General features: G+C 36.1%; 1 protein-coding gene across 2 annotated transcripts in view; it reads left to right on the top strand.

Moving 5' to 3' along the window:
* The window catches only part of BTBD8 (BTB domain containing 8), a 34,640-nt gene extending 9,066 nt beyond the window's left edge, over positions 1-25,574 (top strand). Inside the window, exons 4-18 of one of the 2 annotated variants that reach the window (XM_068199819.1) lie at positions 774-891; positions 3,895-3,984; positions 6,089-6,169; positions 7,145-7,241; positions 7,864-7,952; positions 8,157-8,259; positions 12,285-12,467; positions 13,284-13,421; positions 14,435-14,564; positions 17,096-17,157; positions 18,203-18,836; positions 19,139-19,229; positions 19,797-19,933; positions 20,992-23,319; positions 24,655-25,574. In XM_068199819.1, the coding sequence (XP_068055920.1) occupies positions 774-891; positions 3,895-3,984; positions 6,089-6,169; positions 7,145-7,241; positions 7,864-7,952; positions 8,157-8,259; positions 12,285-12,467; positions 13,284-13,421; positions 14,435-14,564; positions 17,096-17,157; positions 18,203-18,836; positions 19,139-19,229; positions 19,797-19,933; positions 20,992-23,319; positions 24,655-25,124 (4,751 nt within the window). In that variant the 3' untranslated portion in view covers positions 25,125-25,574. Of the gene's footprint in view, positions 1-773; positions 892-3,894; positions 3,985-6,088; positions 6,170-7,144; positions 7,242-7,863; positions 7,953-8,156; positions 8,260-12,284; positions 12,468-13,283; positions 13,422-14,434; positions 14,565-17,095; positions 17,158-18,202; positions 18,837-19,138; positions 19,250-19,796; positions 19,934-20,991; positions 23,320-24,654 lie in introns of both variants that reach the window. The other variant, XM_068199818.1, reaches the window with a different exon arrangement.
* The last annotated feature ends 1,460 nt before the right edge of the window (positions 25,575-27,034 follow it).

The raw sequence follows: 27,034 nt of genomic DNA, 5'->3' as shown, positions 1-27,034 counted from the left end.
ACTATTGTTACAGCACAGCTGTCATGGATATTCTTTCCTATGGCCCACCTCATGATCTCACACTTAGAAGAAATGAATTGCTGCAGAAGTTAGGCAGGCACAGTTCCCAGGCAATGTGTGCTGTAATAAATCTGGAGTTGCCAGGCATCAGGCATGGCCATCACCATGTCCTGTCTGTTCCCTGGAATACAGTGAGCTCCACTCTTCACCATGTGGGACTTCCACACAGCAGAGTATCTCCCTTGTTTTTCTTTCCTAGCAAATTGCACTGGTTCCACTGTTGTTTTAGGAGGGTTCTGGAGCCTTTCAGAATCTTCCATACTACAGCTCTGAATGAAATCGTACAAGGAAGTGTTTAACTGCATCTTCCCCAGAGGTGCTGGCTGCTACAGCTGTGTCAGTGACACGGGCTCAAGCAGCACATCTGTTCAGGTGGGACCTGTGGCACTGCATGCCCCCAAACTTCCTCAGGGGCTGCTCTTCTTCAGTGCAGAGGTGCCTCTGCAGAAAACAATGACCTGGGTGCATAATCTTCTGAAAGAGTAACTATAGCCCTTCTTCTGTAAATACCAAAGAGGGACCATTGGTGAAGTTTCTGATAAGTCAAAATAAGAAGTAAAAGGCAATGTTTGGGAAACTTTTCAAGGAAAAACCTAGCTTGAATGTACAATAATAAAAAATTTAATTTTGCCAGATTCTTTTCAATTATTTTGTCTGTGCACTGTCAATAGTCTCTTGTACAAAGTGAAAACAGCTTTTTCTCCTACATGCAGGTAATTCCAAAGTAGAAACCGCATCTGTGTTAGGAGAAGACTTATTGATGCTCTACAAGAAGTGCTGTTGTCCAGATATTAATATTTGCGTAGAAGGCAAGCATTTTCAAGCTCACAGGTACATAAGTATTTACAGTAAAAAGTTTTTCAATCAATAACATCTGGTATAAAATGCTGCTGTTACTGTTATCTGTAGGAAGTTACTGCTGGTGCTGGTCTCTAGCTGTGAACTGTTACAGCTTTTAGGACTTACGTGTGGAGTGGCTGTACTTTGATACTAATGAATATAATTTAGCATCAACAGCAACTATTTTGAAAACAACTGTGCTTTTAGCACTTCTAAGATTGCCACTGTAATCTCATATATTGAGTATATACTCATGGAAATACTTGTAGATTTTTTTCCTAATTTTATATATATATGAAATACAAAATAATAAAAAGAAGCTGTGATCTGTAAAGAAAACAAAAAAATCTACTAATAAACTATTCAGTTATAAAGGCTGAATAAAATTTCCATATAGGCAGAAAACTTCTGGAGCAGTAATTTTTGTTTTGGCTTTGCAGAATCTGGCACACAAAATCTGGTTTTACTTTCATTACTTCAGTTTTGTAGATGTAAAGATTGTCAGGAGCCTTTCCTAGATCAAAAGTCCAAGACCGTTTCAGAACTTTGGCTTATTGTACTCCTGTGGCTTGGGAAAGCAAATTAAAGTGTCAGTACCATTCCTTGTACCTTTGATGTAAGTCTGTTTGCATTTGAGATAGCAAACTAGGTAGCCTGTATTTTGTTCCCTTTGAGTATATTAAGTAACTGAGAGGGACTATAAAAGCCCTCCATTACTTTCTAGTACTTTCTCAACACAAAATTGGGAGCGAGAGTTTGTTACTGACATTACAGTATCTTTAGAGAAGGTATATCATAATTATGTGGGTATTTGGATATATGCTACATTTTCAGAATGAAGTGTAGTAAGGAATGTTTGTTTCTTCTGGTCTACATTATATGTTCTCAGATACATAAGTTTGAGAAACAAATGCTTTAATGCAGGAAAAATAGTGCAACAGAGAGCTTCTATCAGCAGAGCTTCTTTAATTTAGGCCACTTGCTGCCTGGAGCTATGTATCTAGTTTAACTAGCATCAAAAGATAGGGCAGTAAATCATAGAGAAAACAAGGATGTTCTGAAACAGGCACAGGACTTGAGCTCGTTTTAGCCCTGGGTCATGTGAACAGTAGGAGCTAATACAGGCAATGGAACTTTCAGTATCATTGTGCTGAAAGCACCAGAATGATTTACTTACTGTAAGGGGTTTTTTTAAGTTCTCAAACTGGAGACAGGCTAGGCCCCCAGAGTCTCCCACTTGTGTCAGTATTCCTTCCTTTCTCATGAAGTCCTGTGAACTTCCAATAGACTTTAGTGTTGCTGGTTTTCCTAGTGTTGCATTCTTACAGAGCTCTGCATGAAGCAAGTCAGATTTGGTTGGTAATAAAACTGGCACTAACCCCACCACTGTAGGAAAGCACAGATAAATTTATTTCAAAATAATTTGGTATCTCCATGTATTTTATAAATATATGCTGATAAAATTTAAATTTAGGTGCTGCATATTTGTCCATATTCTGCTGAGTACCTGTCTTGTTAAAATGAGTCTTTGAAATACCCACTCTAACTATGCCCTTGAACTTGACTGATCACTGTTCATTACTAAAATTTATTTGGAACTGAATAAAAAACTGGAGATGAGTGTATTCCATATGTCTATGATATTGTGTTATTTTATCTAATAAACAAAAGATTGTGTGTGTACCCAGAATTTCATGCACTTAAGGTTAGGATGTAATACCCTAACATGTAATACATGTGGACGTATTTCACTAAGATAGGAAACGTTCAGGAAAAGCTTTGTTGTTGTTATTTTTGCTGGATGACTCACAGGAGGAATGTGCCAGAAGGTTCTAATTTAAAGTATTGAGACTTCTGAAGCAGGAGGAGGGAGGACAGATGAGAGAATTCAGAATATAAAATGACTGTAACAGAGACCATAAATAGTATTCTTCATGCTTCTTCCTACGCAAAATGAGAGTGCTCAGCACCATTTTAAGAGACAAATACATGTAACAGAAAGGATTCTCAAGCCTGGTATAACATTTTGCTTTTTCTGCCACAGGAAATACACGACATAAGCTAATTTTAGAAATAATAGGAAGCTTAGAAAGTGTAATGAAAAAATTCTATGTATGAGAATATTATATGTGGCTGTAGTAGGCCAGATAAGATACAGAAAGGCTAATGCTATAACTGGTGTGGATCTGGAAAACTGAAATCACAAAGCAGATTTCATCCACTATCTTGTCTTCCTCTCTGCCATTGCACTTCCACCTTAAGAGTCCTGTTGCAAAGGTCTCCTTACCTGATATTTTGAAGACTGATACTGGTAGAGATACTGAGCCACACAGACTGCAGCTCTGGGGTTTCTTTATCTCTTTTATGGATGTAGTAGTAAACTGAATTAGCCCTGTTATGGTCAGTTATATGCCTTTAAATATGGAAGGGCAGTAAATGTAAACAGAAGTAGGTGATAGCTCTTGTTGTAAAAACACATCATATTGTCCCAGAATGTGTTAGTATCAAGTTTTGTTTGACTTGTGGTAAGTAGCAAATTCTGAATACAAGACATTACATATTTATCATTTTGATAAATACACATTTTTAATATAAGAAGAATTTAAGATGTTTAGAATATGATTATTTATAATGGGGCTGTATAAAATATTTATTTACTTCATTTAATAACTGTTGTTTAGTCTTATTTGGTAAATAAAACAGGAGAAATAAATGTGAAACTTTATATGAAAGGAAGATGCTTGTGCTAATAGATTTCCTCTGTGTGAATCTCAAAGTCCTACTAAAAACAAGCTTTAACTGAAAAATTTATAGAGTACTGTTTGGTTTTTTCTGTAGCATTTTTTGAAATTCCAGACATACTGGGAGAAAAGGCATGCAGTACACAGCTGACACCTTAATGCATAAAGGTCAAAGATTTAAGTCAATGTTATCAAAGTGTCTCATCATGAATATCTGTATGTAGTGGAATAATGTTTACTTTTTCTCTCTCAGGGCCATTTTATGTGCCAGATCTAGTTACTTTGCTGCTATGCTGAGTGGAAGTTGGGCTGAGAGCTCTCAAGAGCACATCACTCTTCAAGGGTAAGTGTTGTCTCTGCAAGTGGTGTGGGAGCAAAGGTAGGCAATTTACAATTGCTGCAAATATGTAACAACTGTGCTGTGTACAGAGCGCTGAAGATTAATATGCCTTGACACTTTTCTCCAGCCTGATACATTTCCTGAGTTACTGTTTTGACTTCAAGATGAAACTCTGTGTGTAGTGTATTTGTTAATATTGTCAGATGATTCAGAAAAGTCTTTTTCATCAACAAAAGGGCATCCTTTTGTGTAGAGTATGTTTTAATATTCACAATCTACTTGAGAATTCTTTCACTTCTTGTTGTACATGTCATGAAAAATACTGTGAGGGTCCGAACAATGTAATTTTCATACTTATTTGTACAATAAGTATATTTACAATGTAAAGATAAATAACATTTCCTAAATGGTGTTTAATTATGATATTTCAGCAGCATATACTAAAGCAATTTTATCTAGTGGGCTTTTTCACCATGGCTTTCTGCGTGAGAATAATGGAGCTGTCACTGTAGGATGAATACTTAAGACTTCATAGATAAGCTGGGGACTGCCAGGTCAGTTCTTTTCAGTATCAGAAAACTCTATTGAAATACATTCAATTTCCTTTAAAAGCAAAGGAGTACTGATCCATGTACATGTTAGCTTTTTTTCAGGCATGATGTTGGCTGACTCAGTTTTCTTCAGAAAGAACTGTGTACCTTAGAGCACTGCAAAATGTAACTGCTTTGTGTTAATATAGAATCTCTTGACCAAGTGATACTTTCTTAAATGTTCGTTTTGGTTTCCTGTTAGTGTAATGATGCTGCTGCCAAATCAGAAAGGTTATCTGTTGATTTGGTTATAACTTCCAAATCCTTATAAAACAATATATTTGCAATTTAATTTATTCCTTAGTTTTTATGGTGTTTTAGAGGCTGATAGTCACCAATTACTCTGGTGTTCACACTTCTCTCTCTGTAATTGATTTCTCTGTGGTTAACAAATTTTATCCTTATCTTTCAGTAGAGGCATTCTCCTGAGAAGTTCTGAATCCTTACATGAGACTATTCTCATGCCAATGTCTCGTAATTTCTGTTATTATGAGTCATATGCATAACTTTACCTTTTCCAGTTCACTTTTCTGCATAGTGCTGGTTTCTGTGCTCTTTTCTACAACACTTAGAAATGAAGTACATATGGCTTACTCTGAAATAATGAAAATTCTGCTTAAGGTAACAGCTGTCAAGACTGTGGGGAAACTCCTCCTTGCTGACTTTATGGCTGTTGTGTGTCCTGCCATACAGGGAGACAGCTGTGCTGATTTTCCTTCTTTCATGTTGCTGGTGGTTTTTCTCCTTTTGCTTTTAGTCATTGATGTCAATTGCTTAAACATGTCCGATGTTTTAAAGGGTCTTAGCTCTGCAAGAGTATTCCATTTACACTCATGCACACAGCACTTGGGGGTCCTGAAGATTGCACACAAAAATGTATATGCACAAGTACAAGAAAGTGTTGTTCAGATCATGTCCACCATTGAGGCATTCTGTGCCTTTCTGCATTACGATGCTGGGACTGTGAAAGGATGCAAACACTGCTGTGTAGTTCTGCCAGCCTTCTTAATCTGAATAAAGACTAAATATTCTGAGTAACATTTCTACTTAGCATTGTAATAAAACTTCTACATATATGTTTTAGTGTTGCACGAACAAAAATATATCATAAAATAAAGACTTAGAGTAATAAAACCATTTTAAAATATATAGTTACTTAATAGTTGACTTATTGCTGGTAAAGAGCTTGGCAATGATGAAAAAATCCGTCTTCTATATTATCAGTGTAAATAATATTGTTATAAGTATTAGTTTGCTTATTACTTATTTTAAGATCTAAAGTGTTAGAAAGTTTCAGGAAATCCATTGAGTTGTTAAATTCAGCCCAAATGTAGTCCATTTAGATATTTCTCCATTGCAAAATTTTATTGCTTTAATTTTATCAGACCATTTGCCTTCCATTCACAGAGCAGCTGGATGATGTATCAGCTCTTTTGCCAACTTCCTTTGGCTAACAAATGTGATGCATTTTATTATGGGCATGTCTTTACTTGTATTTTTTTCATTCTTTTTTACAGTATAAGCCATGCAGAAATGAGTGTTGTCTTGCATTTTATATATGGAGCTATTTTGGACTTCCCAGATGAAATCGATGTTGGGTATATGTCAAATTTTTTTGGTTTTAATTTTAGTTTGTGCCTGTTTGCTTGTTCTATATTTTCTCAGTTAAAAGTCAAAAGGAAGACTCAAAAAAAAAAGCTGTTGAAGAAAAGCTGTTGAAGAAAAGAAAAGCTGTTGAAATAATTCCCAATTGGCCTGTACCTTCCTTTTAGTTTTCAGACTAATATATACAATGTGTGATAGTATGTAACAGTTAATATTTTTAATTAATTTTTGAATAATCACTCAAGGTGATGAAAAGGTGAAGTAGTTAGTCTTAGATCCACTAAAGATAAAATACAGGAACCAATGTAAATGTTAGCATTTTCTTCTGGGATAGTTTTTAATCACATTTTATACATAATCCTGTATTAGCAAAGTAAATTCTGAAATTTTGAATTATTCTCTGAAACCATTTATATATTAGGTGATGAACTCTTGCTACTAAACATTAAAATGCTACCCTTTCCTTAAAATATGGAATTGTTTATAATAATGTCCCAATATCAATGTTTAGCTAATGAAATGACATAGAAAATAAAATATGGTATTGATTATTATATATAATAATTAACAGTTTGCTTACTCTGCTTTTTAAGAATGTCATCAATAACATTTTATGGGATCTTTGTGAAAAACCCTACAAAATTCCAGAACTCTGCTGGCACAAATATTTTTTTCATTTGCTATCCTTAAAATAGAGAAACTGAGAGTCTTCTAAACAGTTCCCAGCAAGAGACTGAGGCTTGTTTTTATACAGGCTGAACTCGATGGCTGGGAGATTATTAATAGGTCCATATATGTTTCTGCTTTGAAGATTTTTCTTTGGCAAGTGTAACACTTGGTTATCAGTCTCTTTCTGCAGTAAGCTCTGACTGAACCAAGAGGTAAAGGTAGCATGTAAATTGTCCTGTAAGGAAAATGCACATACCACAAGGATTTTTTGATTCCTGTCACTACTGCTTTCTCTTCAGTCACATGTTGGGCATTGCAGACATGTATGGGCTGGATGGACTAAAAGAAGTAGCTATCTTCATTTTGAAAAGAGATTACTGCAATTTTTTCCAAAAGGTACGTCACTTCTCATGCTACTTGGTGAGCTACAGAGCCTGAGAATTTCAAATCTGTTACTTAACACTAAATCATAGTGACAAGATATGTAAGAACTCTGTGATCAAGGTGTTGGCTGAAGTCAACAGTCCCTGTTCTCAGGTGTGAATGTGGGATAGATGGAGGGAGTAAGGCTTGTGATATCATCACCTATTTATAGACACTTGGAAACCCCAGCTGATTAAAAGCAGTGTTCCACATGATTAATTCAATGTATTAAATTACACTCAGTATAGTTTAATATGTGCTATTGTAAATGTAACTGTTCTTGGTGGGCAAGTGGAAATCCTATATATTTGCATATCTTGTTTCATGGGCATATATTTAGAAAAAAATGCCTGTTCAATTAAAATTGGTTTAAAAACAAACACCTGCTTAGAATCGAGCGTTTCCATGCATTAGGTTCATGAGGCTGAATCCTACTTTACTGACATGTGGAAATAGATGACTGCATAAAGGCAAAAACTTAAATACTATGGCAGCTGACATTCCTTCTGAATCTTTGAACTGAAGATTTTGTATTTCTGTATAGTTTCTGTAAATCAAATGTACAATAATTGTGATAATTTCCTCACAACTCTAGCCTGTTCCTGGCAAACAGCAACCTGTACTAGAGTGCATGGCTATTGCTCATTCATTGGGAGTGGAAAACCTATATGCTGCTTGCATGAAGTAAGTAAAATAAAATAAAATAGATTTTATCTGCTTTCTGTTGAAATTATTTTATTTTGCAAGATGGGTTTATTTTGGTATATGGAATGTTTACATTTTAAACGTTTTTTTCTTCACAAAACTTTAGAGGTATCACTTATGCTAACAAGTGAAGATAGACCATTTTTCATCTTCCTTACCTAAGAATGGCTCTCTTTTCAACAGATGGGTAGGAAAACATTTTGCAAGATGTTTTTCAGAGAAAAGCTTTGCCAGTTTACCTACTGAACTTCAGAACAATTGTCTTGTTATGTTGATTAACTCTTTGGTAAGTAGTGTGCTTTGTAGAAAAATAGAGCAATGTAAATTTTTTCCTTATTTAGCTGTATAATGTAATTTAAGAGATCATAAATACAGTTTCTTAAATCTGTAGTACATTTATACTGTGTAAAAGTTCCAATTAAAATAACAATTTTAAAAACTATTTTGATGTGAAATGTCATTGTTATGCTTCATGACATACAGCCTAGTGATTATCACACCCAATTCCACCACAATAACAGAAAATATGTTTATGAAACACAATTGTGACATCATAATGCAACATTATGGAAGTGTTCAAGGCCAGACTGGATGGGGCTCTGAGAAACCTGGTCTAGTGGAAAGTGTCCCTGCCTACAGCAGGGATGCTGGGATTAGAGAACCTGTAAGGTCCCTTTCAGCCCAGGCCATCCTATCATTCTGATTATGTATTTGGATAGTGAGAAACAGGAAATCATTGTATCAATTTCTGTGTTACATGGTGCCATACATCATTTTTGATTGCCTTTTCATCTTTACCTGTATTCCAATTTGGAAAAAAATGACTTCTTTTTTTTTCCAGACCTCAGGTGGTTGCTGGCCATGAGGGATCACAAGCTATTTGTTTACAGGCAGTCTGTATACATATCTTTTACTTCTCACATAACATCCTACCCTGGTTCCCCCAAAGCTCAGCTTTTCATTTTTTGTAGCACTTACTTACATTGTTCCAATTCAGACCTGCCTAAATTTAAGTATTTTCTAATTGTATTTCTGTATTAAACTATGCTTAGAGCTGATTTAAGGTAACTGATTTGAACTAGACCTGTTAACAGAAATTTGGTCAATTATTCAGCCTGTAACACACTGAATTGTAACAGATACATGAAAAGTATGTTGAAATAAAGGTAAATCTGTAGAGCTGCTGCCAAACATGATTGTCCCTGTATGTAACTGTAATGTGGATTGTCACAGACAAAATGTAATCTAACTAGCTCAGGTAACATTCACAGCATGATTTTGGTTCTAGCACACAATCAACAACTAAATATGTGACATCTCATATCTCATGCTGAAGTCCTTGTCCCCGCGTCTGTGTTACCCAAAATAATGGCTCTGGTGTGGCCGTGCACTGTCAAACACAGCCTTGGTTCAAGAGTTGCACTCTTGAATGGTTCTGGCCAAGAACTACCCCTTGCTGAAAGGACTGTGAAGCCTTCTTGGGACTGGTTTTTTCAGGACTTCAGTGATGAAGTACTTAAAGTGCTGAGGCCAGCAGGTCAGCCAGGAGTAGCAGCCGCAACTGCATATTCAGGTGAAAGCCTGAAAAATGACAGATTTCAGAGCTGTGTGCCTATAGGTTTGATATTAGGTCAAGGTTCTTCCCCCAGAGGGTGGTTGGGCACTGGAACAGGCTCCCCAGGGCAGTGGTCACATCACCAGCTTGGCATAGCTCAAGAAGTGTTTGGACAATGCTCTCAGACACAGGGTGTGACTCTTGGGGATGGTGCTGTGCAGGGCCAGGAGCTGGATTTATGATCTGTGAGGTTATCCTTCCAGCTCAGCTGTGATTCTGTGATCAAGAGAAGCTTGAGAATATCTACAGTTATAGAACCTGAACAGTTCAACCACAATGTATAAATCTAACAGAATAAAGATGGCAGCTATACTACCTCAAGAGTATGTCTAGTATCTCTAGATGCTGGGTGCTTTGCCACTGTATTATATCAGCATACTGAGCTGTTCCTAGAGTATACATATAGCATAAAATAGTATAAAATTTGAGAAGTTTTAAGTAACATTTTCAGATACAGATCAGTTAATTCTGATCTACAGCTGTTCATAGTTAAACCACCACCCACCTCCAACTCCAAATGTGTACTGCAGCTTTGAGCACATGTAGACACAGTTCTAGGTTCTTCTCTAGGCCCTTGTGCCCTTATTAGGACAGTTGAAAGGTAAATATTCGGGCCCTCCTTCCCCTCTGCTTATTCTAGTCAATAAAGATGCTGTGGTTAGAGTTTGTGTTGAAATACATGAGCTGCCTCGCCAGCATTTGCAGCACAGCCATGGCACTGTGGTACTTGGTACTGCCCCCTTTGTGTACCCAGCTTCGCTGGAAGGCTTTTGCAGCTTGGATGAAGTGGGTTTTAGTTCCCGTATGAATGATTTAGAATTTGTGTTGGTGTGTCTTTGCAAGATTCACTGGTATTTTATGGACTGAAGTCTCAAAAGCATCTAGAGTTACAAAATTAAATTATAAAGCATAAGCCTTTTCTGCCCAGGGAATGGTTCTGGTGAGCATTCATTTCAGCATTTAAGGCACCCATTCCAAAAACTTGTGGAATTCCCAGGAGAGTTTTTCGCAATCTGCAAAAATGCTTTAAGCCTGCTTGAGGAATGAAGACAAAAAGGTCTGACATTAGTTTTGCAGGGGCTACTGTATGATTTACAGTCCTTTTTCTCTGCTGCTAGAGTTCTCTTCTGTAAAACTTTAAACATTTACACCCAGTTAAACAGTATAGCTCTGCTGAGCCTTTCATTTACTGATGCTGGAAATATAAAACATAGTTAATATAACAGCCCTTTAGAGGAAAAAATGTGCAAAGAAAAGGAGATTGTTGATGAGAAAATCCCTGGGAAGCCACAATGATGAACACAGAAATGTTAAAATGGGAGTATCATTTAAAGCACTGTCCAGGTGCTTTGTGTGCTTATCCCTGATGTCTCGTCTTCATGCAAGAAAATTACTGGGTTTTTAGATAAGTAAAGTGGACTCCACTTTAAAATGGTTAGGAAAAAAGTACAAAAAGAGAAGTAAAATTCAGTTAGAACCACTTCTACAATGTGATGATTTAATTAAAAGTTAATGAAGGCATTTTATATTTCACTGGAAGTGTCTAACTGGAGTAAATGCTTATTGCCTTGTGAGCAGTGGTTGAATTTGAGATAATTCAAAAAGCTTGTAATTGAGTCCAAAGAGGAGGAGCAAAATCAAACCATGAGCATATATGTAATTCTTAATTTATGTGATCTACAGAGAAGCAAACTGAGTTTGTCCAGAGATGAGTAAAATAATTTTTAAAACATACTTTAATAATAGATGGTCAGATTTTATCTTTTAACTATAATATGCACAAAGAAGGTACTCCCTGCTAACTTGCATAGGACAAATGTGATTGTGATCTGAATTTGCAGTACGGGTTTTTTGTGTCAAATATTTATCTGAACTGTTGCTTTTTCAAGTGTTACTGCATAATTTATCAGTGTCCTGCTAGGTCACATTGAATAGAGCTTTCAGGCCATTCTAATGTGGATAACCATAAATTCTAAGTTCTTTTCAAGTAACGTGTTAGCCAGTAGAAGTTGCCCTCAGGTACTGTGCTGATGCAATGCATGAAAGAACTGAAGACACAGACCAGGATAATAAATATTAGCAAATCTGTCTGCATGTTTGAAATGTAACTAGAAACATAACAGTTACATTTCTTTGAGAAACTTTAGATAACAAAGAGGGTAAGTTCAGTTAAAACTCCATCTGGGAAGACAAATATTTGTTGTCTGACTCCTTTAAATAAAGCAAAATGATTCATAATTACAAAAATGTTTTTTCTGTATCCTGAATGCTAGGCCATCCACACTCGCCTAAATCCCCAACTTAGCAGTTTTACTCTAGAATTTATTACATCTTTCAGTGACCTATGATCTTTTTCTCTATTCAGCTTCTCCAGCTAACATTTGGCTTGTTTTCTTCAGGAGTGCAGTATGTGATGACGCTGTTGAAAAGATATAATAAAAGCTATTGAAAACTTTAAAACTTTACTACCTAACTTCAGGCAAAACTGAACCAGTAGAGATTTATTTTTCTGCTTTAGTTTCAAAGGCACATATAATATTAAGAATTATAAATGCCAAAAATTATTTAAATGAGGGAAATAATGACATGATTGGATCCCTGTGTAAAAGCTCAGTAACTGAACAGATGCTATTTTACAATCAGCAATTCTTTAGGTAATTGCTTGGCAACAGACTAATTTCTGTTTCTGTTTCAAGAACCACAAGAATGCTGCTTTCCGTTTGATGGAGAGTGACCGGCTGATCAATAGCCTGCCCCGAGTGAAATGGACAGAGACAGCTGTGGCCTTGGCATCACGGCTACATGAGGAATGTGTAACTTTTATTGTTGCAAACTTCCTACACGTAGTACAAAGTGAAGGCTTCTCTGTTTTGTTGCAGGTAAAAGTGCCCTCAAGTTCTTATATGCTTCCAAATAAATTGAATTATATCACATTTTTGAAAGATCAGGCTGCTAAATTACCAAAATAGTCTCAGCTTTTGGTTTGAAGTGCAATTCTATGGAAAAAAAAGAAAAAACCACCAAAACTCAGGCAGTGCTAAGAGTTTTGAGGGGTGGGTCTTTTTAGGTTTTTTTTTAAAGCACGTGAGTGCTTTGATACACAGTGCTAATACTGCATTCAGCTTACGTGCTTCAGTTAAGCAAAAGTTCCAATTGGTTTCGTGGGACAGTTTCTGTGTTGCAAAAAGTATAGCTATCAGCTTTGAAAAAGCTTGCAGACCCCTGGAAAAACAGCCCGGATTTACAAGATTATGAGTATGAGCAGTGTACTCAAACTTCTGCTGATATCTGTCATGAGTTGCACGAATGTTCCAATGCTGCAGGTTCTGGTGAGAGTTTACCTAGTCACCCAGCCAGTTCGTTTGTGCTGTGAAATATGTTTTTTAATATGTACACAGGAGTGAAAAAAATAAAGAGGGAAATGTTAAAACAATTTGCCATTGGATCCAGAGTTGCATAGGGCTATAAATTCACCACAGTGTGTTTGTTCCTAAAATTTCTGTTAACGAATGAGGCCTCAGGATAATTTCCTGAAGGCCTGGAGAGGTGGGGTTGTGGAATGGATACAAAAGAAGATGCTCAGCTTTGGAGTACCTCCTGCACAGCTTGATAGCAGATCCTCTCTGCTCAGTAATGCTTTTGCATACAAAGTACATGCTTTTGTTTTAAACGACAGCCTTTTGTTGTTTCCTCAGGCACAGGCAATGAGCAGCAAACCTGACCTTCTAGAACTAATTTTCAATGCAATTGAGAAAAGCATTAATAATGAAAATAGCTGCTTTCTTCTTGTAGCAGTGGATATGTTGTTGGACTCCGCAAATGTGAAGGAGATGGTAGGTTCTTAAATGTGCAGTGCTGGTAGAAAAACTATTCTGGTAGAGCTTCATGTCATGGTTCAAATCAGATGATATGGTGCGAGCTCAGATGGCTCAGTCATGCAACTGGGGTCAGACAGAAAAGCATCTGCATAAATCCAAGGTCCTTTTGGAAGTTCAGAAAACATAGGCATTTGTTTACTTAAAAAAGAAACCCCATCCTGGCAATAAAAAAATTCCTGTGTATTACTAAAAATGTAAGTCCTATGGGCAACACTGCCCTATTGATCCTTACTATCACTTTAAATTTGTGATAAGAGAAAAACTTAGCAAAATGTTGCATTACCTAAAATGTGCAGCGGAAGAGAGCTTATTCTCTTCCTCCCTAAATATTTCCCCTGCTTTTTGTGAAGGTCACAGGTACATTTGGTTTTATTTTAAACTGTCCTCTAAAGCAAGGACTGACACTTAACCCAGTGTGTGTTTTTTTTATTGGGTGGAGGTGTCAGGCTCCATGTGTGTAACATACTGTGTATATTTACAAAATCTAAATAATGACATTTAAGCTGTGGTTGACTTATTCTGGGAACAATTCATAAATAGTATGACAAAGAATAAAAAATAAATGAAACATTAATTGCTGCAATCTGGTGCTACTACAGATTTACTTGGTCAAAGCAATGAAAATTTAATCAAATACATTATTTTTCCCTGGAGTATTTGACCTTGTTGTGACACAGCTGACAGTGAAGAGCTATTATGGGGTTCATTTAAAAAAAAAAGAAAAGGAAAAAAAGAGCAACGTAGTGTTTACTAGTGCTGTAATTTGTAGGTTTTAAACTGTAGGAAAAAAATCACTGTCGTGGGCAATAATCCTTCAAAAACAGCATCTCCAGCTACCAGACCGTTATAAAATATAAGTGATGACATCATTGATCTAGCTTAGGGAGTAAGTAGATTCTGAAAGGAATAATGACTGGTTGCTATGACAATATGCCCCTGCCAGCTGCTGATTTGTTACTTGAACACAGGGTTTTACGTGCAAGATCCAGGCGCTGCGTGATAAGCTCTGGGTCTTCCTGGTTCAGTCTTTTTATGCTGTTCGTCACACAGAAGGCTGGAAGCTGGTGAGGCCAGACCATCAACAGAAAATACAAGCAGGTATGTCTGGCATCAAATGGCATTAGAATTTTTTAGCAATCTGTTCAGTGGATACAATGCAGATGGAATTGTGGAGCTTGATACAAATTAAAGCAAAATTTGTGCTGCTTTGTGTTTTGAAGTGTTGTTGTAGAATAGAAGCATGATGACGTGCTTAGGTAGTTTCAAACATGGGAATCAGTAAGTCATTTTCTGTGAAGAGTCTTGCCTGCTTTTCTTTTTAGGAGTATATATGATAGAAAGCCCCACCATCATGTAGATGGATTCCATTCTTATTTACAGCTACTCTAAATTACTAGAAACACTGCAGTAGGATTAAAAACCTGATCTGCCTCATTTTTAAGGAGATAAGGGCTGTGGATGAATTAAATTTTCACAGAGCAGATTATCCGTTCCCTGAATTCCCTTTCTGTCCTTTATCGTTTTCTGCATGATGTATAAATATTGCTCGTCTCTTGCATAATGCTCATCCTGTGCACTGTGAGCAAATGCAGATAGCTGGGCTCCTCGGCTGACTGGCATTGTGATCTTGTGTGTGCTGCTGCAGAGAGCCCCTAAGGAGCTGCATGGTGTGCTCTCAACATTTTAACAGACAGCACTTCCAACTACAAGGACTTTTTGTTCTGAATGCTCCTTTGTTTTGAAGGACGCGAGTATTCTGAGGATGTGGAACTGATGATGGAGTTCAGGTTATGGTTTAATATTAGCTTTGACAGTACAGTGTTGTAAAAGAAAAGAATGTTAAATACTTCTCTGAATTCAAATCACTTTTGATTCAAAGGAGACATGAACATTTTTATATCCTTTTCCTTAAAGACATTAGTAGCAAGGATATAATAGTTATATACCTAGAGGTAGATGAAAATTTGATTCTACAATTACATGCTGAAAGATGCAGTGACAGTCTAAGCATGATTTAGGAATGTAGCCAAGTAATATCTCATACTACTCTGTAGAACAGGGATAGGATTTCTTCTTGATTATAAAATCCTTTGGAAGCAGAGGAGTTGGCTTTAGAAAAAAGAGTGGGTTGTTCTGGTATGGGGTGGTTTACTTTTAAGATGATCATGTCTCTATTGTGAACGATGTTTCAGCTACTTTACACTAGTGCTTTCAGTAGAAAAAAATATTTAAAATCAAGGCGTGCCTTAATTTTCCAAACTCCATATTGCCAAAAATTGTTTTGTTTTCTTTTAGGTTAAATTCTGACTGAAGTTGCATACATTTTATATATGAAAAGGCTGAAATGTTTGCATTAATTACCTGGTTTTAATTACAGGCAAAGCAATCGTACAATATTGCTAGACAAATTTTAATCTTCAGGGGAAATACATGTAGGATAACTTAGATTAACTTTCATCTTAAAGATTTCTGGTGGTGGCTTTTCTCCTAGAAATTTAGCCTATATAGATTTAGAAGGCTATAACAGTGGAGGCAAAATGCCAAAATAAGAGGGATAATATTGTGGTTTTTTCATTTACAGCCTGTCTTGTGTTTTCTTAGGCACAAGTTTATAAGGATTTTGTCTATTATATTGGTATGTATTAATTTGCAGAGTCATTGCTAGAAAAAGGATTAAATCCTTGGGGTGCCATTTTCAGCATACCTTTTGTGTGATTTTTAGGGACTTGCATAAAAATTCTTTTTAGTATCTTTAGCAAGAGTTCAGCAGAATTTTTCTATTATACAGACAAAAAATGTTTCCATGTATAGTACCTCAGAACACGAGGCATTGAATGCCTAGATTTTTATCTATTTTTTGCAAAACCTTTTTTCTAGTTGAAATATGAATACAGACATAAATGAAACCTATCGATTCTGGGTCTATACAGTGTCTATAAATATCCCTTTTGTGTTCTACAAGTGCAATTGATTCAAAAGCTTTGTTGAAAACTGCTTTCCTCCCAGAGTACATCAGATGAAAAAAAAGGCATTCACTGCCTGAAAACTCCACATGACAATCACAGGGATAATTCTCATGACATTATGCTGCATGCTATCCAAAGAGGCACTATGACCTTAGTGTGTACATTTAGGTATTTTGGCTTTGCCAATTTTGAAAACTAATATCATTTACTTTAATGTAATTAATATTTTCTCTATATAGTATAAACAAATACCTTATAATTAACGAAACACTTAAATTCATTATACTCTAAATTTGAAGGTGTCTTTTTGTAAATTTTGTACACTTTTAAAGGTCTCGGTGCACTGCTAGCTATAAATGAATTGAGCTTGGATAAACAAAAGTGGACATGGGGACATGAAAAATGGACATGGGGAAACAGAAGAGTTAAGTAACTTGCTTATGGCCATGTGATGTCATTGTAGATCCCACATTTTTTGTTCCAAACATAAAACCATGTATTTTCACTTAACATTTGCCATGTCACCAAAATTAGCCTTTCTAGAGTAAATCAGGACCCAAAGAAGTGCTTTTTGATTTCACATGATGTTAACTGAGTAGGCTGGCTTGATTGTCCCCCTTCTTTCCTACCAAACAGTGAAGAAACTGCTTGTTCCTTTTACAGCTGCATTTGACAAGGGTGATGACCGAAGACTTGGCAAAAAACCTGTATTCACCAGTTCTCAGGTAAACATTTATATCCAAACATTTAAAACATTCAGATAATTAGAAAAAAAAACCCATTTTCATTATTTGTTTAAATTAATACTTATTTTCCATATTGCTTAATGGAATTTGGTTTTGAAAAATCTGTAATTTCTTGTAAACTGTTTCTGCAGAATCAGTAATGATTACTGGAAACATCTTAGGACTTAGACTGTGTTCTGCGACATTTTCAGACAGATCAGCTCAAATAAAAGGCAGGAATTTGTGTCCTCACATTCCTCACTTGCTACATAATGAAACTCATCTGTTTCCCAGAGCAAGTGGTTTGCTACTGAGCTAATGAATCTCTGCTATTATTACAAGTCACCACAACACTGAGTCTGTTACACTCCCTGCTCTGAAAAATATTTATTAGTGCCCTTAACAACTCTTCTACTGAAACTCAAAACTACATTATTAAGTGGTAAAAAACTAGTATGGGTTTCACATGATTTGACAGTCTTGCATACATTGCAATGACACTGGTATCACAAAGATTCCCTTTCATGCACTTAATTCTCCATGTTTGAGTTCCTCTTTACCTGAGAGAATCAATACTGACATTTCTGTGTGGATACACTCTTTGGTAATGGTTAAAATCATCATGTGTTGTAAAATGATTTTTGTCTTTATGTTTGTAATAATGCATAGTCTTTATTCCTTTTTGGAAAATATGCACATATATATCAAAAAATTTTTCTTACTTAAGCAGACACTAATAATGTAAATAAGTAAATATAACAGAGTAATTTGTCCAAAGTAAAAGTGAAACTCAGATATTTCTGTCTCCTCTACATAGAGCAGTACTTTAATATTCTTGAAAGCCAACAAACTGAGCTAAAATGAGTGTGAGTGTATGTATATACATAGATACGTTAAAATTTACTTCTATTTGAATCTTGTTGCTTTAGATGCATGTACTGCTTTAAAAGTAGATGTGTTTCAGAAATTACAGATTATGGATAGTTTGGTGTTACAAGTATGTTTTGTTTGGATTTTTTTCTGATGCTAGGGTTTTTTTTCCTAGCTAAATAAAATTACTACTGCATCTGTTGGTATAAGGAATACTTCCTGGGCAGAACACGGCAAGAAAGATTGCTTGGGAGATTCTTCCACTAATCAGAATAAAATGAAATCTGATGGATTAGGAGCATCTGGACATGCATCCACCAACAGAAACACTGTTAATAAGACTTCAAAACATGAGGATGTAAAGGGGAAAGATGGCAAAAAATTAGTTTCCAAGATTACCAAGGATTCCAAACCTGGGGAAAAAGCTGCTCTGCCAAAGGCTAGAGCTGTTATAAAGACAAAAATAGAAAATAATGGAAATATGAAGGCTGAAAGCATGCTTACCAAGCAAGATACAGAAAAGACATCATCTGCAAGTGGACAGAAAAATTCAGGAAGCAGCAAAGGACTAAGGAACCATGAAGGAAAAGTTGCAGGTGCCAGACCTAAGGTGCTGACAGTAACCTCAAGCATGCAGAACAAAACAAAGCCATTGAAAAAAACCACAGGGAAGGAATCTCCCTCCTTGGTGACTGTGGCAGCAACTTCCAGCAAGTCAGCAAGTTCAAGCGTGGACATCCAGACTGCGGGTGAACAGACAGAGGAACCCAAAGAGGACAAATCGGTAGAGGAAGGGAAAAAACAGACTGGTAATTTTTTATAATTCTTTCTTTAAAGTCCTCTTCTGATTGGTCTCAGGCTGGTCATACACTGAAAACCAGCCAGGGAAGTTTTAAGACAATCTAGTATAAATTGATAAGAGTTACATTCTTCCCCTGTAAATGAGTATAAACTGACATTTTGGTCAATTAATAGCCATCTAAAACAGTAAACATTTTACAACTTTAGCATGGATGGTCTTCTCAATAACTGATCTTCATATATTAGATTTTTTTCAGTACTTATAGGCAATGCATTTCCCTCTGTAATTAACTTTGAATTTACTCTGCAGTAGTGAAAACAAAGGTATCTGTGAAGGTATCAAATGGAGTCACCACTAAAAAAAAAAAGACTGAACTTGAGGCTAATGCCACAACAAGCAGGTATGTTACAAAGCTGTTCAGTGCTGCTTCATAGATGTGTGTATCAGTGTATGAGTTTGGGAAGAAAGGTTTCAGGTGAACTAATAAGCTTACCATTAGGTGTTCTTTTTACTCTGAGAATGGTTGTCTCTAGGATGTTATTTGCAAAGCAGTTTGAGTTAGCTATTGGCAACATTGCTGTAAAGATAAAATTGGTTTGCCTTTTGTGTTGGACTGCTGCATGCTAATAATTTTTAAATTGTTATAGGTCATTCAGAATTCTGCATACTGGAACAGTTAATGACTATACAAGGTGTTGTAAACCATTTCTGGAATAGTTTAGATTAAACTGGACAGGAGACAGCTGAAGTGAAATTGTGAAATGGGTTATTATACATCCATGTTTGTATATAAATTCAAAATATAGATATATATTTAATTTTTATTTTCAAAAAGTTTACTTTTTAGGTTGCATTTTCAATGTTTATATATGTGCGCACATTAAAACACGTGTATTTCTTGCTTAAATATAATTAAACATTGCTAGATCTAAGCCTGAAAATAATAGATGTAATGATTTCTTTGCAGTCTGACAAAAAAAACAGGAAAAGGGTGTAATGAGCACAATGTACAAGCTGTTCTAAAGAAAAAAGGGAATGTGAGTATGAATTCTGCAGCCCAGCAAAAGACTCAAAACACACCTACCAATTCTCCCAAGAACCAAGGTAAAGTTTCATACAGCAGTTAAATGATCTGCCACTATTATGCAAAGCTTTGAGGTTTGTTAGGTTTTTAGCACAAGTATTTGGAAAAATCTTCTGGAGAATTCTGGGGTTTTTTTCATATTTCACTTTTGGTGACAATCCTAAACTGTAAAATGCAAATTAATGTGTCTACTTCAAAATACTTCAAAGACAGTCTTCACTGCCAGTCGGTGTTTTCTTCTGCTTGTTTAATCTGCACTGCAGAGTCTTCCATTTGCTGATCCCCTGCACTTCTGCATTTGGAACCATGACTGAGCTCAACAGAAATTCTGTAGGTCGAGCATCTATAATAAGTCTCAAAGATCTGGACTGCAGACTGCTTTATGCCTCCCTATTTTGGTGTTTTCCTATTTCCCCCTCTCAGTAGTGCTACTGCTGCTGGCCCCAAACAAATACACAATTTCAACAGCTACTGATAGCAGGGGTAGGAAATGACACTGTAGAACACTGAGAAGAAATACTGCTTTAGAAGGATACAAGGTGTTAAGGATGGAGCTCCAGTATTCAAGTTTTATTATCTTAAATGCAGTGATATAGAAGACACAGGTTCTGTCAATTTGTGGTCATTAAAGATCTTGCAGCATTTTCTGACTGAGCAGGGACATCAACTCTGGTATTCTAATCGCATTATAACTAATGTAATTATTTTCTGCCTCTGTTCATTTCCTCTACAATATAAATTGAATGCAGTACTCATTACTTCCTGTGCTAAGCTGCTGTGTAGTGTTTGTATGCGTTGTTAGAGAGCTGCTTCTTTTTACTGCAGGGATGACTACTTCAGTTACAGGCTGAAGTGATTCCTGTATGCATATTCTATGAACTGCCTTAAAGGTGCCAAGATGGTATTTTTGTCTACTTTTTATTATTTCAAACTTAATTCTTTAACAAGCCTTAAATCCCTTCGTTACATTAAAAGTTGAGTAACCTGTTTCTTAACATAAACAAACATTAACATAAAATTGGTGAATATACTGTGACTAGTCCATACAACCTTTATAGTCTTTTTTACTGTTTGTTAGGACCTCAGGGGGAATCACCAAATTCACTGAAATCAGGAATGTCTCCAAAACATAATGAAGAAAAAAACGTGTTACAACACCTGGTTCAGACAACACTCCCGGAAAAACATCCTTCAGCTAAGAAGAAGAGTATTAAACAATCACAAACACCTGTAACAAAAGCCACTTCAAAAATAACACCTAAGACTCTGGCTCCATCAAAGAATGCTGAGATTACGAATAGTAAAGACCCAAAACAGAAAACAGCTGTATTAAAATCTCAGTCCTCTGCCCAGAAGCATTCAAGGAGTGATTCTCCTGTTGTCCAGAAGAATGTGCACACCTCTGAGCACGGAGGTTCAGGACAGAAACTTGAGAAAAACACGGCTGATGCTGTGGCAGATCAGCTTCATGACAATAATGAATGCTATTCTGCAAATGAATCTTTAAAACCTGCCACAGAAAGTAGCAGTGACAATAAATTGCTGGAGTCCTCTCAATCCAGTAAACAAAAATTACCAGATTCTTCTGAAACTGTGCAATACAAAATACAATCTGAATCGTCTTCTCCTCAAATTGCAGAAGAAACTATTTATAAACTGAATGTTTCAATACAAAATGACATGGAAACAAGACAAATCTATGGAGATCAGACTGGAATTAGAAATATTGAAGATCCAGAGAAAGATGATAATACAGCTGAATTTCACTGTCATGCACAGCCTTCCAATGATGGATATTCAGACTTTTCCAAGGAAACCAATCAAAAGGCTATTGTTTTAGGAGAACTGGTGAAAGATTCAAAAGCAACAAAAGTCTGTAATGAACAGAGTGATAAAATAAACTCGGAAACAGGTCGTAACTATGGTGAAAATGCTTTGTCAAGCCTTTCCCAAGTAACCAATAATGATGATGAGACAGCATCTTCTCAGATCCATGTGGAAGGATTTCTTACAGTTGATGAACTGTGTGATACATCAGCCTTGACTGAATATAAATCAGTTACAACAGATTTAGACGATGCTTCAGAATGTTCCACAGAACAAATAACAGAAAAATATTCACCTAATTACACAGAGCTTATAGAGCCCATGGAAATGCCAGAAAACCATGAAAATGCAGAAATTCCTTTTGTGGACCATTGGAGTACTGGTGCTGTAGATCCAAAAGAGAGTCCTGAATCAGATACTGGCAGTGCAACCACATCCTCTGATGATATAAAACCAAGATCAGAAGATTATGATGCTGGAGGCTCTCAGGACGATGAGGGATCCAATGAACGAGGGATTTCTAAATGCAGTACTATGTTATGTCATGATTTTCTTGGAAGAAGCAGCAGTGACACAAGTACACCTGAGGAATTAAAAATTTATGACAGCAGCCTAAGAATAGAAGTGAAAGTGAAAAAAGAGGGTTCTGATGTCTTTCGTGTTAATTCGACAAGTGACGATGAAATACCAAGAAAAATTTGGTCCCATCAAGAGAGTTCACGGACCACTACTAGAGAAAGCAAAAGTTCTACTTTTGGTAGTGCACAGTTCACTCAGGAAGCAGACCAAGTTTCTTCTTCTGCCGATGAAACAGAAGATGACAGATCTGAAGCAGAGAACGTTGCAGAAAACTTTCCCCCGTCAAATGTTCCTACTCAGCAGTTTCAAGGAATTGATAATTTAGCTTTTGAGGATGCAACAGAAAATGATACTGCAAGTCAGGAGTTTTCTAAAACTAAAAATTTCAAACGATCTGTTTTACTTTCAGTAGATGAATGTGAGGAATTGGGAGCTGACGATAAAGTGGAAACTCACACTTCACGTCAGCACTCAATAGATTCTCTTACTCCTTCAGAAGTATTTGACAGTGTTTCTCAAGAGCACCACAGAACAACATTTTATTCAAGATACCCATTGGAAACTGAAGAGGGATTCCTGGATGGCAAACAGCAAAAGGATAGAGACAATAGATCGGATAAAAGTGGAAGTTCTGTCCTGCATCTTCACGGTACTGAAATCCCAGGAAAGGAGAATCAAGGTGCTTCAATGACTGAACAAAATTGCCCAGAGAAAGTATATTCAGCTGGTAGTCCACATCCAGGAGAAAACCAAGTAAATATGAAGAATGAGGTGGCTAGTGAATTTCACCCGTGCAATAAGTACTTAGACAATGATGCAAAATCTCAAGAAAGACCATGTCATCTGGATCTTCAGCAGAGAGAAACTAATTCTGATGTGCAAAAGAGCAACTCTGCAAAACCTGTAGAAGCCAGTAAGAATCAGATGCTGACTCAGGAAAGTCAAGTGAGAGGCAGTCAACCAGCAACTACTGAATGCGCTAATACTGATTTACTTCCAGGTAATGTAGAAATAGAAACATTCCGTCATTCAAAACTAAACTAATAGGGAAAGCTTTGGCAATTTGTCTGGGATTGAATCCTGAACTGAAGTAATTTTGGCTGAAACAGTATTTAAATATTTTTAAGTATTTCACTTGGGTAAAGAATGCTTGTCTGTTTGAAATATCCGTCAATACCCTGCTGTTCAATGAGAAACTTGACTACAAGAGATTTTCTGTAATGCTAAAAGAAAGATTGGATGCAGTTGTCTGTACTTCAGTTATTTTTTGATCCAATCTAACATTGACAGCATCAGCTTTTGATGGAATCTCAGTATTTGTTTTGTCTGCTTGACAACATATAGTATGTCTGAATGGGATGTGCAATAACTAAAGTAATAACCTTAACTAAAGCGCACTGAACTGTTTACCTGAACAGCTATATGCATTATTGTTGTAATTTATTTATTTATATATTATATACAAATTTGGATCATTCTCCCACTGAATATAACTGAATATTTGCCATATATACCAGTGGGAGTAGGTTTGAACTCTGCTTTAGAGCTTATGAGATGTCTAAAATTCTAAATTTTACCAGTAAAACTTATTTCCTAAAGAGAGATTATACTTAGAACTGATGCTTATATACAAAAAAGTTCTAACTTGTTTCATGCAGCTAGATTAAAACTTGTCTAGTTTTGTGTTTTGTCTTCTTTATATCAGTAATTCAGTCTGTTTATCCCATCAAAAATATACAATAGTGTTGATTACAACTATTGTGTATTCGAGAGCAATGAAACACTGATGATGATCTATGTTCAGCCAGACCACAGAACAAGAAGACATTAAAAGTTGTACTATTTTTTTTAAGTTTGCTTGCCCTTGCCTGCAGCTGCCCTTGCATGTGCAGTATAGAAATAAGCCTGTGGATAAACAATTTTGGTTTTAATTCTCTTCTAAGCTGACATAGCTTAAGTCACCATTCAGTAATCATTCTCTATTAATTCCCTCTATGCACCTCCTGGTCTAAATTTAATTTATGTAGTAAATGAGAAATTTCATGTGCATTAAGTGTATATTTACATTGTCATTTTCTGTATCAGAAACTTAATTATGGAGGTTATTGTTAATTACCAGTGGTGATTGCTGCTTTAACTTAATATAAATCATACTTTGTTTTTTATATAGGAAATAAATGCCTCAAATTTTGTCAATTTTGTATAACCCTCCATCCCCCCCTTTTTTAACCTGATTGGATTGTCCTTCCTGAATGAATTAAATTTTGCTCTACACAGCCCTGAGGGGAGGATCATCTACAATTTTTACATTGTACAGTATTGTGAATTATTTCAGGAGACATAGATGATTATGACACAATGGCACAAACCTGCATGTATGAACATCGGCCTTCAAAAACCCTTTCTCCAATATATGAGATGGATGTTGGAGAAGCAATTGAGCAGAGGATGGATTCAGAAACAGCAGTTCTAGAGATGGATTTTGAAGATCAACAGTTTGCAGAACAGGACTGGACTCTACTCAGGCAATTGTTATCTGAGCAGGACTCAAATATAGATTTCAAAAACTCTCTTCCTGAAGACCTTAACTTAGCACAATGTCTTATCAATCAGACACTGTTTCTGGCACGCGATGGTTCGAATCCTCAGGGTACCTCACAAGTTGACACATTCAGTAGGTGGACTGAACTCATGTCTCCACTTGATGACTCCTCAGCAAGCATTACAGTGGCAAGCTTTTCATCTGAAGACTGTTCGTCCCCTCAAGGGGAATGGACAATTCTTGAACTGGAAACCCATCATTAAGGTTTCACCTGTTTGCAACTGAATTCCAACCCATTCCCCAAATCTATTTTTGATGAGTTGTTTCCATACCATAATGAAATACTGCATCAGTCAAGAACGAGCAATTCTTGATACTGAGGCAATCTTTCTGATAAAATGAGGTAAATATGTTAACTTATCATCTAGATTTAATCACAAGTACAGTAATTTTTCAAGACTTAAATGTATGTCTTTTCTAAAAATGAACTTGAGCATGTATTTTCTAGAATTGTTAGAAAAACTAGATGACATGAAAGAAAAGTCTGGGTTTCTGCCCTCCATTTTATCTTCTTTTTTGACATTTAATGTTCTCATTGATCAAAAATTTTAAGATGAATGCACTATAGTAGGCCTATTCCTCTCCTTTCCCCCCGCCCCCAACATGGTGACTTCATTTTACAACAATAAAGATTCAGAATGGTTGTGTCAAAAGGTGATGTGTGCCAACACTAAATGACAGAAAAACATACTTATATTCAAAGAAAATGTTTCAATCTGAATCTGCCTTGGGCCTTATTAATATGAGCAGCTTGTTTCATCTATTTCTTCCAGATTTGATTTTTGTATTTTGGTTTGTTCTGTTTAGGTGTTTCCAATAAATTTTTTAATTGCCTTTTCTTCAAATATAAGACTTCAGAGGGTCTGTGCTGTATGAAGACCACTATTTCTTTCATGAAAATGCACATATTTAAGTAAATATTTTAAATTGCATAGTGCATGAATTCAAAGGAGTTGCTAGAATGTTGCTCCTGCTCTAAGAAACAGCATGTCTGATGTCTCCAAAAGTCTGAAGTTGTGGTCACTGTTACATCTGAAGTCTGATATTAACTAGAATTAACTTCAGGTATTTATTAATTACACTTGCATGTTCACATGCTGAAGTATAGCAAGATTCTCAGGAATTTGGTTTTCTGTGTTTTCCTAGATGCCACATTTTTGGGAGTGGTAATAGGATTATTACATTTTCATTATTATCTCTAGTGTAGCTTTTATAAATTGAGACTAAATGACACCATAACCTTTCTTTTGACTCAGAGTGAAATAGGATATAAAGATCATTTTGCTGCTTTTGGCTCTTTGGGTGTGGATAGGACTGATTAGTGTCTTTTCTGATTGACGGGGAAGAAGGAGTGTAATTGTAATTCTTACCTAGTCAGGACTCCTGAAACATACAGGGGTTTTTACCCTGCAAAGGTTGGACCCTCTTAGGATATCTGCATTATAGAAACAGTAGTGCTTGTCTTTCACACAGCTTAAAATCTAAAAAGGAAGTATTCTACCTCCTCTTAGCCACTAACAGAAGTGCCTTCAGAAGTTGGTGCTATATAGGAGTAAAAGGCTACTGATATTCTATTTTGGTTGAAGCTATAGAGTACACAGCTTGAGCTGACTGTAACCACTGATAACACGGTCAGTTCTCCAAGCTTTTGCACAGTTCCAGCAGTGCACCTTACCTTGACAAACTCCATTTCTTTTTGTTCATAGTCAAACTCAGTTCTGCCCTAGTGTATGATTAAAGAAGTCATGACTTTGGATTTGACAGAATAAAGACCTTTGAGGCAAAATAATTTATCTAGCAAGGCACTTTGTTGAATTTCTGGTACAAAAGTAAAAATAATGTTTTATTCTCAAAATGAATGGAGGAAGAAATTTATCTTGTTCTTTAATATCAAGGTAAGGGAAAAAAAAGGAAAACTTTCCTTTCTGTCAGTGGAAGACTCTAAACTCGTGGAAGGAAGATGTTCAGGCTCATCATAAAAATCTTTCATCTGCTCTTTTAGCAGCAGGATAAATAGTCTGAGATATTGTAATTCAAAATATTAAAAATGTAATACTCTGTATTTGACCCAGTCTTCATATGGAAGGAGTTAGAACTACCTTTAGAAGTGCAA

The sequence above is a fragment of the Anomalospiza imberbis genome, chromosome 9, assembly GCF_031753505.1.
Source record: "Anomalospiza imberbis isolate Cuckoo-Finch-1a 21T00152 chromosome 9, ASM3175350v1, whole genome shotgun sequence".
Classification (NCBI taxonomy): Eukaryota; Metazoa; Chordata; class Aves; order Passeriformes; family Viduidae; genus Anomalospiza; species Anomalospiza imberbis.
This window is presented reverse-complemented; position numbering and strand designations above follow the sequence as displayed.